The following is a 20,744-nucleotide window of genomic DNA, read 5'->3' on the forward strand; positions in this document are numbered from 1 at the left end:
AAGCACTTACTGATGAAGATCAAAGACTACAGCCTTCAGTATGGATTAAACCTCAACATAAAGAAAACAAAAATCCTTACAACTGGACCAATAAGCAAGATCATGGTAAACGGAGAAAAGTTTGAAGTAGTCAAGGATTTCATTTCACTTGGATCCATAAGCAACTTCCATGGAAGCAGCAGTCAAGAAATCAAACGATATAGTGCATTGGGAGAATCTGCTGCAAAAGACCTCTTTAAAGTGTTAAAAGCAAAGATACCACTTTGAGGACTAAGGTGCGCCTGACCCAAACCATGGTATTTTCAATCACCTCATACGCACGTGAAAGCTAGACAATGAATAAGGAAGACTGAAGAAGAATTGATGCATTTGAGTTATGGTGTTGACAAAGAATATGGACTGCCAGAAGAATGAACAAATCTGTCTTGGAAGAAGTACAGCCAGAATGCACTTTAGAAACAAGGATGGCGAGACTTTGTCTCACTTACTTGGGACATGTTATCCGGAGGGACCAGTCCCTGGAGAAGGACATCATGCTTGGTAAAGTAGAGAGTCAGTGAAAAAGAGGAAGACCCTCAACGAGATGGACTGACGCGGTGGCTGCAACAATGGGCTCAAACATAGCAACAATTGTGAGGATGGCGCAGGACTGGGCAGCGTTTCATTCTGTTGTACGTAGGGTCGCTATGAGTCGGAACCAACTCAACGGCACTAACAACAACAAGCCACACCCTTAGACCAAGACATGTGGCATAATGACAGCGTGGACTGTGGACTCAGATCTACTCGTAAGAGGTGGGATGCTTGATGTAATAAACATCTAAGGGTCATTTGTAGACTCTGAAGACTTATTGAAATGTAAAGGGAAGAGTATTATGATTGTTTTCTATTTCCAGTGCATCTCCCCAGAACCCCTGGCTTGCTTCACTTTGCTCAGTAAATATTTGTAAGTGGTTGCTTGGTATCCAGGCTCTGACCCAGCAGGGATCTTAGGGAGTGCTGGGAGCAGAGGGCAGAGGGCTAGCTGAACACTGATCTAAAGGGGACTGCTGTTTGAGTTGGCATGAAACAAGAAGGAGGCTGAGAAGATAAAAGCAAGGGCCAAGATTAAAATCTGGCAGTGGCTAATAAGCAGGAGCAAAATGGAGGCTGCTGAAGACTGCTGGGGAGAGCCTCAGATTCCCTGACGCTCCTGTAAGCAATTGTCAGTGCCATTGTTAGCTCATGGGATCTGCAATCAATGTTGAGGCTTTTGGCTAAACTTACCTTGTGTGATTATAGAGAGTTGGGGAAACTGAGGTCTGTTTTGGAGAAGGGACTTCTTTGAGGTCACACAGGTTTCCTCCTCCCCCTCCCCTCCCCCACCCACCCCGTTCTCAGAAATTTACCTTTGCGAATGCCATAATTCTATTTTCTCTTTTTACCCTATGAAAATCTGTCCCTGGGTGGCCCAAACGGTTTGCCCTAGACTACCGTATTTTTATGCAGTTAACATGTGTGTTTTATTTTTGCCAATGACGCCCTACCCCACACCAGGTATTTCTGTAAGCACTCTATGCTACCTTTCTTTTACGTGTTGCTATTAAAAAAAAAAAAAAAAAGCATAGCACATACTTACAGAAATACCTTGTGTGGGGGTGTGTGCAGATATTGGCAAAAAACGTATAGCTCGCGTTATTTGCTTAAAATTCAGTACTAAATGAATGGGTTGGCAGCTCGAAACCAGCCAGCGGCACCACAGAAGAAAGGTGTGGCAATTTGTTTCCGTAAATATTACAGCCGAGAAAGTCCTGTGGGACAGTTCTACTCTGTAACACATGGGGTTACTGCGGGTCAGAATTGACTTGATGGCAGTGGGTATCCTAAGTCTCTGTTTTCTCACCTGAAAGATGGTAAATACAGTACCTACCTCTTACAGGCTGTTATGAGGATATAGAGCACTCTTTGCACGTGGCGAGTACTCAATGTTATTTTTATTATTTCTTTCCATCTTGACCTGATTCCTGTTGAGTGTTGAATGAGTCCCTTACGTGGTACTTTGTGTGAAGCCTTTAAAATAAGGATATAGTAAACTCAAAATAAATGATTGTATAATTTTGTCCTAAGTTAGAAACCATTTTATATTTATATGGATAAGTAGGTGCACGGGCTAAACATCTAAGAGAAATTTATGGGACAAAAACTTAAAATTAGAATGGTGAAAAAATATAAAGCACTTACTATGTGCCAGACACTGGTCCAAACAATTCATATACAAGAACTCATTTAAACCTCTCAGCAGCCCAATGAGGTAGGCATTAAACCAAAACCTGTTGCCATCAAGTTGTTTCTAACTCATAGCGACCCTATAGGACAGAGTAGAACTGCCCCACAGGGTTTCCAGCGCTGTAATATTTATGGAAGCAGACTGCCACATCTTTCTCCCATGGAGCGGCTGGTGGGTTCGAACTGCCAATCTTCTGGTTAGCAGCCAAGTGCTTAACCACTGCGCTACCAGGGTTCCTTGAGGTAGGTATTAACTGCTTTATTATATTTTGCAGATGGAAAACCAAGACACAGAGAGGTTAATATCTTGCCCATTGTCACACAGCTGTTAAGTAGTAGAACACAGACTTAAACCCACACAGTATGGCTCCAGAGACTCTACTATTGACTTCTCAGCAGTTAGTTGTTTTTGGTTTTTTTGTCCTTCTAAAAGTTATTTTTAAAAAACTCTACTCAGCCCAACTCTCAGAATGCTGGTCTTTTACAGAAACACCAGTTGAGACCTGTGACTTGCTGTGGGCCAGGGAAGCCAAGAACCTCTTGCATAGGTTTGGGATCGATAAATGTTCTTGATGATGAGACAGCAGGAAGTGAAATGAAAATGAAGGCTGGATACCACCGTTTACTAGGCAAAACAAACAGCCATCTCCTGTATGCGGGAGAGGCACTACTGTCAAATTCTGCCCACAGTGCCCCTTCCGATTCAAACAGAGTCATGTTTTATGCTTCTCATCTGTAAACGGGATTAATCCCTGCCCTATTCCGCAGGATCCTGGGAGTATCAAATAAAACAACGTGAGAACGCTGGGCACCACTTGAAGGGGGCGCCACTGCGCAGTTTCTGTTAAGCTGCTATGTATGGCCCAACGTCCTTCCTCAAGCACGGCAGACACAGAGGTGTGGGGGTGGGGGCACAGGGGGCGCCAGACGAATGCCACTCTGACGTGCTGCAAATGTAAAAGACTGAGGAAGCAGAGCAAAGAAGGGAAGGCGTTTCTGCCCAACGCCTGGCCGTATCAACGTCGATTCATCTGGAGATGGGGTGGGGGTGCAATTGAGGGATTGCCTCTGGGTGCTTGTTAGCCTCGCTCTGCCCCTGCAGGGGCGCCATTTCGGTGCTTATCAAAGGTGCTATTTTGCGTAGATACGCTTCTAGTGAGGAAGCTTCGTTACCAGATGACTCAGAGCTGGCGGGGGAGGAATTGGTCTTCTGTCCCATCTCCAACAGGCTTTCAAGGCTCCTCCTCTTCTCCCCATCCTACCCCAAACTTTTCATTCCCCCTTTCCAAAAGTGTCTCGCCCTCAGAGTAGCGGAGGGATCGCCCAAGCCAAAAAACCAAATCTGTTGCTTTCGATGACTCATGGAGACCCCATGTGTTGCCGACTTGCAAAACAGGACTTCACTCTGTAGGGTTTTCAAGGCTGTGACCTTTTGGAAGCAGATCACAACGCCTTTCTTCCGAGGCACCTCTGGGCGGGTTCAAACTGCCAACCTTTCAGTCTGTGGTTGAGAATTCTACCACGGAACCACCACTGCCCCCAAAACATAGATTAGTAGCTTTTCAATCCTGGATGCACATCAGAATCATTTGGGATGCTTTAAAACATGCAAATGACCGAGGCCCACTATAGTTCTATTAAATCAGAATCTCTGAGTGTGGGGCTCAGGTTTGGTTCCTTTAAAAAAACTCTCCAGATAATTCTAATGTGCAGCCTGGGTTGAGAGCCACTGGGCTGACAAAGATTAGAAACTTGCCACATGGACATCCCAATGAGTAAGAAAGACAGCTTAAAAATGTACTGAGGGGCTGCACAGGAAAGAAATGCTGAAGCTTATCGAAGGAGCAAAAGATACATGAAAAGGGGAGAGGCTCACATAGAATCTTAGAATAAAAATCCAGCCCATGGTTTCCAAAATGGCTGCCATGGAAAACCACTAGTCAGAGGTGGGTTTTTTTTGCGTTGCCCTGAGAAGGCATTGGGAAAAGAATTCCTTTTAAAATTCTCTCTGAATTCTTCTGATTGTGTCAGTCTGCCTGGTGGTAGTATGTCTGTCTTACTCTTCCAACGCAGGGGTTGTCAAACTACAGATTGTGGGCCAAATCCGGCCTGTCACCTGTTTTTGTAAATAAAGTTTTATTGGAACACAGCCACGTGCCATTCATTTATACTTGGTGGATGGCTGCTTTCACAATGTGCTGGTAGAGTTGAACAGTTGCAACAGAGACTATCTGGCCCACAAAGCCTCAAATAATTACTTTGCTGACCCCTGCCCTATCCCATGCTAATAGGTCTTTTTATCAGAAAGAGACAACAGATGACAGAATCTGAGGTGTCAGCTGGCAGCAGTATTTAGTCAGAATTTAATATATTCTTTTTGCTTTTATTTACCTACAATGTATGTTAGTTGATACTGATTTTACATTTACAGTACTAGTATGAAGTTTTCTTTTAAGACAAATTGATTTATGTCAAAAAGGTGAGTGACTTTAAAGAAAATATTGATAGTTAATATTCCAGGTGGCACATATATTTGGCAACAATCATGAAGGATGTACTTACACATGAAGTTTCAGGAACATTGAATACATCCAATCCCCTCATTTTACAGATAAAGAAACTGAGGCTTGGCTGTTAAATCACCTGCCCAGGGTCACCTACCTGCTCCTGGAACCTGGACTCCTTCCTCTCTATCTCAGGACAATATTCTTTCATCTCTATCTGGTTACTCATTTGTACTTAGAGGCTAGTTAGTATAGATGCAAAGAATTATACTATTAAAGTTCAAGAATACAGAGCCATAAAATATTCTGGTGACATGTCCACAGATACGTTTAGGAGAGAATGATGGGCCATTGAAACAGAACAGAGGGGGCCATTCACATCTTTAAGCACGAGTCCTGTGTGACATGTGACATATTGGTTTCATTAAGTTGACCATTTCTCGGGCATGGTTTCCTTGGGACAATAAATTTGATAGTCTTGCTTTTTTGTTTTTTGTTTTTTGTTTTTAAAATCAAAATCCACTTAAACGCTTGTCGAAGCAAAACACTAAAACTACTAAATAGAAAAATATATGTATATATATATTGCAGTGTACTCTGTTTGGTACATTTAAGCAGAGTTTGACTCTTATAAGAATGTTTGGTATCTTACCATCTAGTTATTGCTCCATTTTAATTAGATTCTCTCTTAGACCCTCTTCCCACCTGGATCCTCATTAGAAGTCTGTTTGTGTTCCTTTGTAATCAAGGGGACAAACCAGATAGCTGGGAATGTGTGTTAAGAAGCCTGAGCTCTGCCCAGCCTTAGAAGGGTGCTTGGAACACTCGGGGCTGTTTGTTGCTATTGATCCATCCTTTCTGAGATGCAATTTTAAAGAGGCAAGTGTGACTATTAAGTTTGTGGCCATAATTCTAAAAGGGTCAAGACATTTGCTTCGTTTGGCAAATAAGGCAAAAGGTGGAAAAAAAATCCATTTGGGTCGAATCTTAGCATGCTTTACTTACACATGCTGACTGTATGTTCTGAAAGATGAGTGAATCTTTTTTTAGGTTAAATAAAAAACAAGCTTTCTCTGAAATTGGTGATTATTTATATGTTGACATTTTAAGAATACCTTTTAACGAAGATTGCCATTGTTAGATCATTTTCTAGAAAGACAAGCTTTCTTAGGCCATGCTCTTTTGTTACACATGATGATGAGCTCTTCATCTATCCAAGGCGACTATGGGGCTGGGCAGGAGCAAGGAGATCTGACTTGACGGCTCTAGGAACATCTAGCAGCCTGAGGTGGCGGCTGCCACTATTCCTGAAGGTAATGATGTACACTTAGAAGTGTCCACCATGTGACAGCCTGCCATGTGCTGAGCTCTGGCATCGGGAGACTGAGTAGGCCAGTCTCTTTGGGCTAGCACCCAAACAGAGGGGAAAAAAATCAGCTGCTGTAGATTCTGGCAACCCCAGGTATGTCAGAGTAGAACTGTGCTCCTTAGGGTTTTCAATGGTTTATTTTTCAGAAGTCGATCACCAGAACTTTTCTTCTGAGCCTCTGGGTGGACTTGAACCACCAACTTTTTGGTTAGTAGCCTAGTGAGTTAACCATTTGTACCACCCAAGGACTCCCATAAAACAGAGGAGATGTGAACAAATCAACTCCTGATTGTTTTGCTCAATAGCTGTCCCTAATAAATGCAAACATTTCTCATCTAGGCAGGGAAACCAGCAGCTCAGCAGCCTCATTACTGGGTGCATCTGCAGTGGAGCCCTTCCCACCCTGCTGCTAGAAGTTACTAGGGGCTGTCAGCCTTTTGGGGAAAAATTGCTGCCCCCAGCTGCTGCTGTCATCAACAGCAGGACAAGGAGGGTCAGTGTTCAAGATGAGTTTTCACCCTATGATAAGAGAGGGAATCAGTGTGTGGGGGAAGGGCTTGGGTCAGAGGGGCAGGAATACATCATCCTGGTAGAGATATAGCCAGATAAAGACAGCACCATGTTCTGTACCTGCCTCAAAGCCTTGCTGTTACATCTAAGGTCTGTATCTAATGCAGTGTTTTTTGTTTGTTTGCTGTTTTTATTGTCTCCCTGGGGACATTTGCAATATCTGGAGACATTTTTGATTGACTTGGGGGGCCAGGGTGGTAATACTGGCATCTAGTAGGTAGATGCCATGGGTGCTGGTAAATACCCTACAATGCACAGGAGAGTCCCCCACAACAAAGAATAACCCAGCCCCAAATGTCAATTAAAAAAAAAAACTAAACCCATTGCCATTGAGTCAATCGCAACTCATAGCAACCCTATAGGACAGAGTAGAACTGTACCATGGGGTTTCCAAGGATGTAATCTTTATGGAAACAGACTGCCACATCTTTCTTCCTCAGAGAGGCTGGTGGGTTTGAACCGCCAACTTCTTGGTTAACAGTTCATCACTTTACCCACTGTGCCACCAGGGCTCCTAAAACCAAACCCGTTACCATCAAGTCAATTTTGACTCATGGCGACCCCATAGGACAGAGTAGAACTGCCCCATAGGGTTTCCAAGGAGAGGCTGGTGGATTTGAACTGCAACCTTTTGGTTAGCAGCCAGAGCTCTTAACCACTGAGCCACCAAGGCTCCTTGTTAATAGAGAGATTGAAAAATGTTGTCCTCGTGGTTGTAACAATTCTGTCAACACGTTATTTTAAAAGGTGTTGAGAAGGCTGAGTTTCTTACGGCAAATGGCATGCATGTACCAACTAAAGCAAGGCCTCCAGTCACCAAGAGTGAATTGCTCTGGTTACATAAAGAGAAGATTAGAAGTGGTCCATGATGTCTTCCTTGGTTTAATTTTTTTTTTTTTTTTTGCCAAGTAACTCAAGTGACAAATCTGAAAGATGGCTACTGGGATGGGGCAACTAGGAGGAAGAGTTTGAGTTAAGGTCGGTCCAAAGAAGCGAGAAGCTTGTCATCAATGCCTCCCTCTTTCCCCAACGTCTTTGTTTGCATCATGATTGTTGTAAGGTATCATGGGGCTCTTTAACATCTCTGTTGACTCATTCTTAGGGGCACTTTGTACCATGTTGGGCTGGAGAACTTGGAGCGCCTAGTAGATGTGGAATAACATTCATTGTCCGAAAACAAGATTTTGTGTCCTGGGAAAAACTATCGTCTGCTATGAGGTGGCCTACAGATTGTTTTGGGACTTAAAGACCTCTGAAGAGGGGTAAACTTCCAGACATCCAATCTCTGCTATATTGCATCAGCAAAAGAGAGCTTGGGGGATAAGGTGATTATGGGAAAATGGTGGCTATTTCTCAACCATGCGTGAAACCATGCCTTCAAGAGTTTTGAAAAATGAAGCTATTTTCTCATTAGAAAATAATTACCCGTTTCCTTCTTCTATTGCCAAAGACTATTTTTCATACAATTCAGTGAAAGTATAAATTTGAGATTCATTGCTTGCAGGGAAAAAAAAAAAAAAAAAGAAGGCTAGTGTACTCTGGGATTCTCAAGACTGAATGATGAGTGGGCAGACAGAATGGAAAAGAGAAAAATATTGAGGGCTGAGCTGGGCCATCACAGCCTCAAATAGTGCTGTGTTGTAGGACATAACCAACAGTATGTGAACAAGTTCTGACTTGCTGAAAAGGAAAACAAGGTGAAATAGCTAAATTTGCTTTGAGAAAAATTTCTGTCTCAATCAGTATCAAAACAATGAATGCTATTGTTTGACCTAGTGAGAGAGTTTAAATTTACAGTGGATCCAAACTTATTTACTCTTTCTTTAAAATTCTTTCCAACATTTTATCTTCCTTTACATTCCCACTACAACCATCCAAGCCCCCATCACCTGAAGGGTAAATTATTTTATTGCCTTCCTATCCGGTCTTCAAGTCTTCATTCTCTTTCTACTTCAGTCCATCCAATAGTAGTAGTAGTAAAAAAAAAAAAATAGTTATAACAAAGCAGTAGTGATAAACCAGTATCCCTAACCCCCAAGGGTAAGACCAATCTTGACCACGGTGATGGCCCAAGCATTAAGTACATGACCCAAGCCAATCAGAATTCTCCCTTGACATTTATAATACAGATGCTTAGAGAATAAAGCTCTTTTCCTTGAGGTTCCTATGTGGGACCATGGAAATCTCCGTGGTACCCAAGCAATCTGTGACCACGTCTCCCCACTTACCAGCCCTTTTCAACTCCCATTCCACTGAAAAGAAAAAGTTCATTTTAAGTAGGAAAGAATGAGGCCAACACATAGAAAGAAGGAGAGAGAGAGAGCTGACAAGATGATTTGAGCCATTGGATTCAACTTTGCTATGTGCTTTAGATGGGTTGAGTTGGATCTCTGTCACTTTCACCTAAAAGAATCCATCATCAACCCTGTTTACTTCTCAGTCCTCTCTCCCTAAGATATCTTATTAAGTCCCATGATTTTAATCACTACGTCCAGTAGATTGGTTGCCTACCCAACAGTGGAGCCCTTCTTCCTTGATTACAGAACTCCAATTTGCCCCAGCCCCAGAGATGAATCATAATTCATGGATATCCTATTCCTCCTTGCCAGTGATTGGGCATTTGAGCAGTCTAGCCAATGAGATAGAAAAGGATGTCTGCTTGGACCTTCTGAGGAAGATTTCCCTCACTGATAGGAGAGTGGTACACGAGGAGAACGACACTTCTTCCTCCGCGTTTTCCTTATTTGTGACTCCATCTTGTAAGGACATTAACTCACACATGACCATCATCTTGTACCCATGTGGGGAGACATTGCCAATAGATCAAGGTGACGGAATGGAAATATAGATGTAGCCTGCGTTCTTAATGACGTGACTGTACTGCTGAACCAACACTGGGGTCACCTCCTTTCAGACTCCCTGTTAAGGCTGATCATTAAATGACTTTGTTATGCAAGTCACTGTTAGTCTGGTAGTCTGCTACTTGTAATCAAACACATACTCATTATTAAGAAAAACAATAACAACAACAAACTATACATTCATCCCTCTCGAATTTACCTCAAGCGCAGACTTCGCTCTTGAGTTTCAGATCCAGCTACCTGCTGGGTTTCATACCCAGATATACCACAAATATCTCAGATTTAACAGGTCCCCAAACCAAATTCTTCCTCTCACCTTGCAAATTTCTCCTTTGCCTCGTATCCCCTGGATACACCACCATCCCCCTGGGTTATACAAGTCACCGTACACTTTTTATTCTTTCTTCCTCGCCTCCCATATCCAGTTAATCAACAAGGTTTGTTGATTTGACTCTCCAGTCTGCTCTCTTCCTTCCAGTTGTATTGTCACTACTTTGGATGGGAGTAGGGAGAGGAGATCTCATTATTTCTCTCTAGGGCCACTACCTCTCGAGTGCTTTGCTTCCTTCTGGCCATGTTTCTCTCCAAATCATTCTCCACCAGCTTCCTGAACAGCTCTGACCTGCCATCACTTGCCTGAGATCCATTCCTACTACTACCAGCTGCCGTCTAGTCATTTTTTTCTTTTTTTGCTTGATAAATATTAGTTCTTTTCTTCAAGTCATTTCTGACCCATGGAGACCCCATGTGTGTCCGAGTAGAACTGTGCTCCATAGGATTTTCAATGACTAATTTTTCCCAAGTAGATTGCCAGGCCTCTTCCAAAGTACCTCTGGTGGACTTTAACAACCAGCCTTTCGATTAGCAGCTGAGCCTGTTAACTGTTTACACTACCCAGGGACTAAGATCATTACCGCTTCCCTGTTGCATAAGGCATCAGTTCTCAAAATGTGTTCCCTGGACTAGCAGCATCAGCATCACCTGAGAACTTGTTAGAAATGCAAATTCTTGGGCTCCACCCAGACATTCTGGAGCCCTGGTGGTGCGGTGGTTAAGAACTTAGGCTGCTAACCAAAAGGTTTGACAGTTCGAATCAACCAGCCACTCCTTGGAAACCCTATGGAGCAGTTCTACTCTGTCTTATAGGGTTGCTATGAGTCGGAATCAATTTGATGGCAATGGGCTACCCCAGACATTCTAGGATAGGGTCCAGCTCTCTGTTTTAATAAGCCCTCTAAGGGAATCTGATGTGTAAGGTTTAAAAACTACTGCTAGCCTAAGGTGGGAATTGACATCAGGGCAACTAAGAACAGCTAGCTAAGGTAATAAAACCCAAGTTCCTCGGTAGAGCAAACAAGGGTCTTTAAGTCTCACCTTGTACACCTGTCTAGTCTCATCTCTTGTCACTGCTCCCTGTTCATTGATTCATCTATCAAAAATGTTTATGGAACACCATTTTGTGTCCATCCCAAAGAGTAGAGCAATGAGTAAGACACAGTGTCCACCTGCAGAAGCTGCCTTTTTTCTTCTTCTTTAACATGACTGCTTTGTATCTACTATCGCCAAGAAATCCAAATGACCAAGATTGTGTAGCTGTGTCTAAAATGTAGCTAGACTTTGAATGAGAGACTTGTCTTTCAATAAAAAATTGTGTGTCATGTTTTGCTATCAGAGGCCCTTTTTGTTCCCTCCTATATTCATGTTTGGTAAAGTAGAGGATCAGTGAAAACGAGGGAAACCCTCAATGGGATGGATCGACACAATAGCCACAACAATGGGCTCACACGTAGCAACAATCAAGAAGATGGCGCAGGACCGGGAAGGGGTTTGTTCTGTTACACGTAAGGTCACCATGAGTCGGAGCTGACTTGATGGCAACTAACAACAAAAACATACTTACGGTGGTATTTTGATGTAATAACTTTCTGGGATAAAAAATTTCCGGAGAAGGGAGGTGTGATTACATGGTCTAGACTGTTTATCGTTTGAGGTTCACTACGTCTCTTTCAAGTTTGGGGATCACAGTGTAATGAACATCCTTTGTTAAATCCATACCCACTTTCATCCCAAATGTCCAGTTCCCTTTTTACCTGCTTCCAGAACTACCTTTCTCTTCCCAGGAATCTGGCCCTATCTATCCCCTAACTGTCACGTAGCAACCACGTGTTGTTCCTGATCCACCTTCATCTGAGCCCACCTGGTATCTACCTGCTACAAGTCCCAACCCATTTTCCATTGTAGACAATATTTATGTTGGCTAAATATTGGCACAAGAGGCATGTTCTTAAACACCACAGCTGAGCAGATGTTTTCACATTTACATATTGGTTTTCATTTGTGGCTGTTCAGAACGACACCTGCCTTGGTGGGCATTGTGCTGAAATGTTCTTGTAAGGATGATGGAATGTTCCAGTTCAGTGTTTCTCAGCCTGTCCTGCACACTAGAATCACATGGGGAGCATTTACAAATCCCGACGCCCAGACCATCCAGCAAAGCAGTTAAGTCAGACTCTCTGGGGGGTGGGTCCCAGGCAGCAGTGGTTTTTAGAACTCCCCAGGGGATTCTAATGTGCTCTAGGGCAGCACTTCTCAAACTTTAGTGTGCCTGAGAATCCCATGAGGATCTTGTTAAAATGAGGATTCTGATTCAATAGGGCTGAGTGGGGCCTGAGAGTCTGCATTTCCCACCAGCACTCAGGCAATGCAGATGTTGCTGCTGGTCCAAGAACCACACTTTGAGGAGCAAGGCTGCAGTCCTTTCTAGTGCTTGTTGATCAGCCTTGCAAATAATTGTCCAGAAATCATTAGTCCTCTTGAGCTTGTGACTATTTCCACATCCATCAATCCTGCTCTCGTCTCCCTCACTCCACAGACACACTCTGATGGTAGAGTTATCTCAGTGTTAATCTCAACTCTCTATTCTCCTCTAGTTAGTGATTCCCTTGAAAACAACAACAATATAATGGAAGAATCATCTAGTTAAATCCAAACCAATTTTTCTGTGTATCTTATTTTTCTGTCTATGTGTACCCGCCTAAAGCTCATTGAGCACAAAGACATGTCTTCCAGGCTAAGCAAACTCTTTGAACAGTGCTGGTTCAAGTAGGTTAGTCACAGACATTAGGTCTTCAGTTCAAAAAGAGTCCCTAATGATGGAAAAAGAATTGGGGAAAACACAAGCAAAAAGTAACTTTCAGTTTACAGGACTGGCTAATTACATCACAGTATCTTAGAAAATGTCCTGGCTCATATTCTATTGGCTTTAGAGGAATGCTTGTCAAATAGTTATCTGTGGCCCCTGGTCTGTGAACATATTCTTGAGGATTCAAAACAGTTCAATGAAGCTTTTAAAACAGTGCACTGCTTGCTGATAATAACCTAAATAAAATTAATAATAAGGAAACTGGATAGTCAGGATGACCAAATGCTGGCATACAATTTCAATGCCTGCATTTGTGTTTATATTTATGACTGTACATATGCCAAACAGCCAAACTTTAATCTTTGCAGGATAGTGATAAAAAAACAGAGAACAGAGGGAGGCTTAACGTAAAACGCATGCGTTTGGGTCAAGAGAAGGCCAATGGCATCGGGGGAGTCGAATAAACAGAAGTTCCTCAGTAGGTTGAACAGAGAAGCGTGATAGGAGAACCAAGAACTCATACCCCACGTCATGTTTTAGACATGCTGAAACTGAAAGACAAACAAACAGACAAAAACCCCAACATGATAGCAATCAGGATTGTTTTTTACATCAAATGCAGCCATTTAATCTCAGTAAAATAACACTATCTCACTAAATAACATCCGTTTGGACACCATTGACTTGTATTTTGCTCGTATTTAGTCTGTAGATTTGTTTTGGTAGCATAGTTGCTTCAAAATTACAAGCATCCTACTTCAAGTAACTTTCTAATGCGAAGAATTTAAGACATTACTGGGATGATTTTTTGTCCTTTAAAAGGGTTCTGTACTTACTCATTTAGAAAGACAGTTTTAGAATTTATTCATTCCTTGTGCGTCTATTTTAAACTCCCTTTCTATATTTCTGAAATATCATAGCGGCTACTGTGTAGCCTCATGCTCTCAGTTCTAGTATGCTATTAAGGGGACACAGCTGGAAATGTAAGCTGAGCTTCTAGAAGCTTTATTCTTGTTAGCTGCCATTGAGTGGATCCTCACGCACAATGCAATTGGACTGTTGTGATCCATAGGGATTACACTGGCTGATTTTTGACATAGATTGTCAGGCCTTTCTTTCTAGCTGGAAGCTCTGCTGAAACCTGGTTAGCATCACAGCAACATGTAAGCCTCCACTGACAGATGAGTGATGGCTGCCCACGAAGTGCACTGACCGGGAATCAAACCCAGGTCTCCTGCATGGGAAGTGAAAGAGAATTCTACCATAGTTCTACCAGAAAATGTCCTCTCTAGAAGTTTACATTCTTACATTGTTGTTGTTGTTAGGTGCCATCGAGTCACTTCCGACTCATAGTGACCCTGTGTAAAACAGAACGAAACACTGCCTGTCCTGCGTCATCGTCACCATCATTGTTACGCTTGAGCCTGTTGTTGCAGCCACTGTATCAATCCATCTTGTCGAGGACCTTCCTATCTTTCACTGACCCTATACTTTACCAAGACTGTAATGTAATTCTTACATTGGCAGCAAATATTGTAACATATTTTCCAGGGAAAAATTTCCCTGCTTGGAAGTAATGCCTGATGATGAAATGTTCAGATTGGAGGATTGAGGGTCCAATATGACAGGTCATTAGTGAGTAATATCGGGCCCATGAGTAAGCCCGGTCATGCCTATAATTTGGAAGGAAAATAAAGTGCTTACAGGTTGTTGGGCCTCTGGCTCTCCACTCCCTGATGTGTGGCTGAGAGGCTGCACTTCCAAGAGCTGGGTGTCCCTTTTGGGTAACTGTTGACTGCCTTCTGAGAGGGTGTAACACTGGCTCTGAGGATTTAAAAAAGAAATACATAAAAATGCTGGCCCACTCTCTGACACCAGCTGCCCTGTGAGGCTGACTTTCAAGAGATGAACTTGACCCCCTAAGCTGCCAATGAATGTGGGGGATAATTCTTATTCCTGACGTCCTTCGAGGCTGTCAAAAGTATGTTAAAAGTAGGTTTCCATTTCTCTCAAAGATACCCTAAGTGGATGGCTCATAATCTTGGCTAGTACAAAAATGCTGTTTACAAATGATTTTTAAAATAATGCCTCTTTGCATAAACAGAATACAAAACATTACTAATAATGCACGAGTACCAGAAGAGAAACTAGATAACTGGGAGCTCCTAAAAATCAAATAGTTATGCTCATCAAAAGACTTCACCAAAAGAGTAAAAAGACATCCTACAGACTGGGAAAAAATTTTTGGCTACGACAAATCTGATCAGTGTCTAATTTCTAAAATCTACAAGATATTGCAAAACCTCAACAACAGAAAGACAAATAACCCAATTAAAAAATGAGCAAAGGATATGAACAAGCACTTCACCAAAGAAGACATTCAGGCGGCTACCAAATACATGAGGAAATGCTCACGATCATCAGCCGTTAGAGAAATGCAAATCAAAACTACAATGAGATGCCATCTCACCCCAAGAAGGCTAGCATTAATCCAAAGAAAAAACAAAAAAACAAAATAATAAATGTTGGAGAGGTTGTGGAGACACTGGAACACTTATACACTGCTGGAATGTAAAATGGTACAACCACTTTGGAAATCAATTTGACACTTCCTTAAAAAGCTAGAAATAGAAATAACATATGATCCAGCAATCCCTCTCCTTGGAATATATCCTAGAGAAACAAGAGCTGTCACATGAATAGATATATGCACACCCATGTTCACTGCAACACTGTTCACGATAGCAAAAAGATGGAAACAACCTAGGTGCCCATCAATGGACAAATGGATGAACAAATTATGGTATATTCACACAATGGAATACTATGCAATGATAAAAAACAACGATGAAACTTTGAAACATCTCATAACATGGATGAATCTGGAAGGCATTATGCTGAGTGAAATTAGTCAGTCACAAAAGGACAAATATTGTATGAGACCACTATTATAAGAATTCAAGAGAAGGTTTAAACACAGAAGAAAACATTCTTTGATGGTTACAAGGGTGGGAAGGGAGGGAGTTGGGTATTCACTAACTAGATAGTAGATAAGAATTATCTTAGGTGAAGGGAAGGACAACACATAATACAGGAGAAGTCAGCACAAAAGCTAAGAGGTTTCCTGAATACAACCAAACACTTTGAGGGACAGAGTAGCAGGGGGCGGGGGTCTGGGGACCATGGTTTCAGGGGACATCTAGGTCAATTGGCATAACAAAGTTTATTAAGAAAATGTTCTGCATCCCATTTTGGTGAGTGGCATCTGGGGTCTTAAAAGCTGGTGAGCAGCCATCTAAGATACATCAATTGGTCCCAACCCACCTGGAGCAAAGGAGAATGAAGAACACCAAAGACACAGGAAAACATTAGCTCAAAAGATAGAAAGGGCCACATAAACCAGAGACTCCATCAGCCTGAGACCAGAAGAACTAGATGGTGCCCGGCTACCACCAATGACCACCCTAACAGGGAACACAACAGAGAATCCCTAGTGGAGCAGGAGAAAAGTAGGGTGCAGAACTCAAATTCTAGTAAAAAGACCAGACTGGTCTGACTGTGACTGAAGGGACCCTGGAAGACATGGCCCCCAGACTCTCCGCTAGCCCAGACCTGAAACCATTCTCAAAGACAACTCTTTAGACAAAGATTAGACCGGACTATGGGACATAAAATGATACTTGTGAAGAGAGTGCTTCTTAGCTCAAGTAGATACATGAGACTAAATGAGCAGCCCCTGTCTGGAGGGGAGATGAGAAGGCAAACAGGACAGGAGCTGACTGAATGGACACGGGAAATCTGGGGCAGAAAGGAGGAGTGTGCTGTCATGTTATAGGGAGAGCAGCTAGGGTCACATAGCAATGTGTGTATAAATTTTTGTATGAGAAACTGACTTGAACTGTAAACTTTCACTTAAAGCACAATAAAAACTAAAAATAAAAATGCCTCTTTGAAGAAAACAACTATAGGTTTGCAAATATCTAAGTACAGTTCTAATGTACAGCAAAGATAAAACCTCATAAACAAAGTTATGTTGTTAGCTGCTGTCAAGTCGATTCCGACTCATGGTGACTCATAGGGTTTTCTTGACTGTAATCTTTATGGAAGCAGATCGTCAGGCCTTTCTTCCACGGAGCCGCTGGGTGGGTTCGAACAGCCGACCTTAAGGATAGCAGCCGATTGTAAACCGCTTGCATCACCCAGGCTCCTTAACAAAGTTATAGTTCACAGAAAATTTTGAAGTTTCATTCTTCACTCCTAATATGCACATAATAAATTATTCTTGCGAGAGGAAGCTATACTGGGTGCAGCAAAACCTAGTTAAAATTCTTATTGCAACAACTTTAAGTTTACATTTTTCAATGTGAAAAATCAAGGTTCAACTCTGGTCTGTCTTGTGCGTAGATGGTTCCAAATGGTAACATTTTAGTCAGCTTTTAGTCATTAACAGTTTATGGACGTGACATGTTATTTACATGAGCCTAGATATTTCAGAAGAAAAGTAAAATATTAAGTCCACATCTTGGATATTTCCAGATATCTGAACGTTAGATGCTGTTTACAAATGATACTGAAATATTTTCATGTTTCTATACAAATTATATGGTCTCATTGCAGTATTTCCATCTTGGTCTCCTGAAACTTGCAACCTGAACCTATCTTCCCCACACAACTCTGAAAAGGCATAGTCTATGAAGTTTTGTGCAACTTTGCTACAAACTAACAGTTTGGGTCTACATTCCACAAACACGTATTAACCTTCTGTTCTCTGCAAGGCGCTATTTGTTCTAAACACACATCTTTTTTGCCCCTCCTAAGAGCTTTCTGGCCTATGGGGAGAAAAGTATTCCAAATTCATTTTAAAAAGCGTGGTATGCTCTTGTTAAAGCCAACAATAAAAGTAAACGTAGTGATAAAGTATAAAAGTATCAATCATGATTTCATAGTTTAAATTTCTCTACATGCAAACCACAATTAAAATTTTAGCTGTTTGATTCCCAAAGGTAAAGCATACTTACGTGACAATTGCCCATTTTTGTTTTTCTAGATAGTTGGTCTGTATTTCATTAAGAGATTAGTCCTCCTGCTGGCAAAGTTTATAATGGGTTTTCCCAAGGCATTGTATCTCTTGGGTTTAATGAGTAACTTTTGGCATTGAGTTTGAATACAGTGTTGGGGTTGGGTTGAGAGCGTAAACTGCCCAAGCTGAGTTGAGCAGGCTATCTCTTTAAAATAAAATATTGATTAATAAATAAAGTGTCGGCTTTTTTAAGTTGAATAATGTATTCTCAACTAAAGGGCTAACTCTGCCTCACTTCTGGATTGTTGAAAAAGTTACTCTGTTATAGTTTGGGTGTTCATTTAAAACCATGCCTTGTGATAATAAAAGCATTAAGCAAATACACACACACACAAATTACTGTTTTACTAACATTACTAAGATTATTACAGAGAATCTTCTTGGAGGCTACACTGAGGTATACTACCATCATCTTTTTATAATTTGACTAGCTTTTAAATTAAAAAAGTAATATATGCAGATGGTATTTTTTTTTCTAATAATGCAAAGGACACCATGAAAAATAAGCCTACTGGACCCTCAGTCCCTTTTCCAAGAGGTTTCTTGTGAGTTGTTCTAGAAATGGTCTATGCATATACAAACATGTTGGTCTGTTTATTTCTGATTATCTGTCTCGCTCTCTTTCTTTCTACACTATTGTTTCAGTAAATGGGTTTGCATACATTCTCTTCCATGCCTTGTATGTTTCATTTACTAAAGACACAGGCAACACTGACACCTTTCTTTTCAGTGGTCACACAGTATTCCATCATGGGTATGAACCAAACCTTATTTAATCAGCCCGCTTTTGAAGGTCATTTGGGTTGTTTCTGATCTTTTGCTTTTACAAAAATGCTGAAGTGACTATCTCCATATACAAATTTTTGCTTATGTCTGTGTATATATCGGAAGAATAAAATCTCAGAAGGAAATTGCTGGATCAAAGAGTATCTACATGTAAAATTCTGATACATGTTGCCAAGTCATCCTCCACAGAGCCTGCACCAGCTTTCACCCCCACCCCTCCAGAATATTCCAGTATCTGTTTGCCCACATAATGGCCAACGCTATACATTATCAAACTTTTTCACCTTTGCCAATTCCAAAGGGGAAAATTATCTCTTTGTTTTAATTTATATCCCTTTCATTTTGATATCCTTAAAATTGTATATCCCATTCATGTCCTTAAAAGCCATTTTATGTGTGTGTGATCTGCCCCTTTTCTATTATTCTTTTGTGTTATTAATCTTTTCGTTGTTGATTTATACCAACACAGTTTTTAAAGATAAAATCTAGGTGTTTGTCAAGTGTAGCAATTATTTTTCCCCAGCTGGCTGTTCGTCTTTTGTCTCTGTGTATGTTTTGAGTGTGTATGTGTATATGAAGAAAGTGTTAGGTTTTATGGGTTCAAGTGTATCATTCTATTCTTTTTTTCAATTGCTTAGAAAATGGTTTCTGCATTTAAATAATTAAAACTTCTCATTCATTTTCTTCAAGCTCTTTTAACGGTGTCCTTTTTTTTTATTGTGCTTTAGATGAAGGGTTACAGAGCAAATTAGTTTCTCATTAAACAATTAATATAGATATTGCTTTGTGACACATTGGTTGCCAATCCCACGCCGTGTCAACACTCTACCTTCTCAACCTTGGGTTCTCCATTTCCATTTGTCCAGCTTTCCTGTCCCCTCCTGCCTTCTCGTCCTTGCCCCTGGGCTGGTGTGCCCATTTAATCTTGTATACATGGTTAAGCTATGAGTATTATCGTTTTATGAGCCTGTCTAATCTTTGGCTGAAGGGTGAACCTCACTGAAGGAGTAACCTCAGTACTGAATTAAAAGGGTGTCCAGAGGCCATACTCTTGGGGTTTCTCCAGGCTCTGTCAGACCAGTAAGTCTGGTCTTTTTTGTGAATTAGAATTCTGTTCTACATTTTTCTCCAGCTCTGTCCGGGACCTTCTATTGTGATTCCTGTCAGAGTAGTTGTTGGTGGTAGCTGGGCACCATCTAGTTGTGCTGGACTCAGTTTGGTGGAGACTGTGGTAGTTGTGGTCCATTAGTCCTTTGGACTAATCTTTCCCATGTGTCTTTAGTTTTCTTCATTTTCTCTTGCTCCAGATGGGGTGGGACCGGTAGAATATTTTAGATGGCCGCTCACAAGCTTTGAAGGCCCCAGACGCTACTTACCAAAGTAGGATGTACAACATTTTCTTTATAACCTATGTTATGCCAATTGAGCTATATGTCTCCCAAGATATCGGTTTTCTTTTTTAAGGCTTACATCTTTGATCCACTTGAAACTGATTTTAATATAAAAAGTGAAAAAAGAAGGGAGAGATTCAGCTTTAGTTTTGGTCATTCAGTCAATCCTAGATAGTTATTAAACAATGCATCTTTCCTCTTTGATCTAATATGCTACCTTTATTATGTACTAAATTCCCATATAACACAGAATTAAAATTATGTAGAGGTTTGTTAAATCCTGATTGTATATATTCACTTTTTTGTTCTTTCAACCTTTATCTATTGAGTGTCTTGGATGTACTAATTGCTGGGATTATGACAGTGAACAAGATGCGTATGGATTTTCTCTTCCTAGAATTTATAATCAAGTGGTGGAGATATACAAGAAACAAACAGTTACAGATTGTCATTGTGCTATGAAGAAAATAAACAGGATGCTGAACCAGAAACTAACCTCTGTGTGTGTGTGTGTGTGTGTGTGTGTGTGTGTGTAATTTATTTTAAATAGAATTAAGGCTCCCCAAGGAGCTAACATTTAAACTGTGAACTAAAGGATAAGAAGGTATCTGCCATTTGGAAAGAGAGAATGTTCTTAGCTTGTTCTAAGGCTCAGAAGTAGAAAAGAGCTTTGCAAATTGGTGGAAATGAAAGATGGCTGAAGAGACCGAAGTCTGTTGCATGGCAGGAGGAGCGCTGGGTGCGGGGGACACAGCGGTGAACAAGACAAGATCTCT

At 41.3% G+C, this 20,744-nt stretch overlaps 1 protein-coding gene across 1 annotated transcript in view; it reads right to left on the reverse strand.

The window, feature by feature from the left end:
• Positions 1–17,744, reverse strand: part of ANXA13 (annexin A13) — a 57,937-nt gene extending 40,193 nt beyond the window's left edge. Inside the window, exons 1-2 of the mRNA XM_004372989.2 lie at positions 17,730–17,744; positions 14,416–14,535 (exon numbers count right to left, since the gene is read on the reverse strand). Coding sequence (XP_004373046.1) covers positions 14,416–14,535; positions 17,730–17,744 — 135 coding nt within the window. The remainder of the gene's footprint in view (positions 1–14,415; positions 14,536–17,729) is intronic.
• Between the last annotated feature and the right edge of the window lie 3,000 nt (positions 17,745–20,744).

The sequence above is a fragment of the Trichechus manatus genome, unplaced genomic scaffold (assembly GCF_000243295.1).
Source record: "Trichechus manatus latirostris isolate Lorelei unplaced genomic scaffold, TriManLat1.0 scaffold00022, whole genome shotgun sequence".
Classification (NCBI taxonomy): Eukaryota; Metazoa; Chordata; class Mammalia; order Sirenia; family Trichechidae; genus Trichechus; species Trichechus manatus.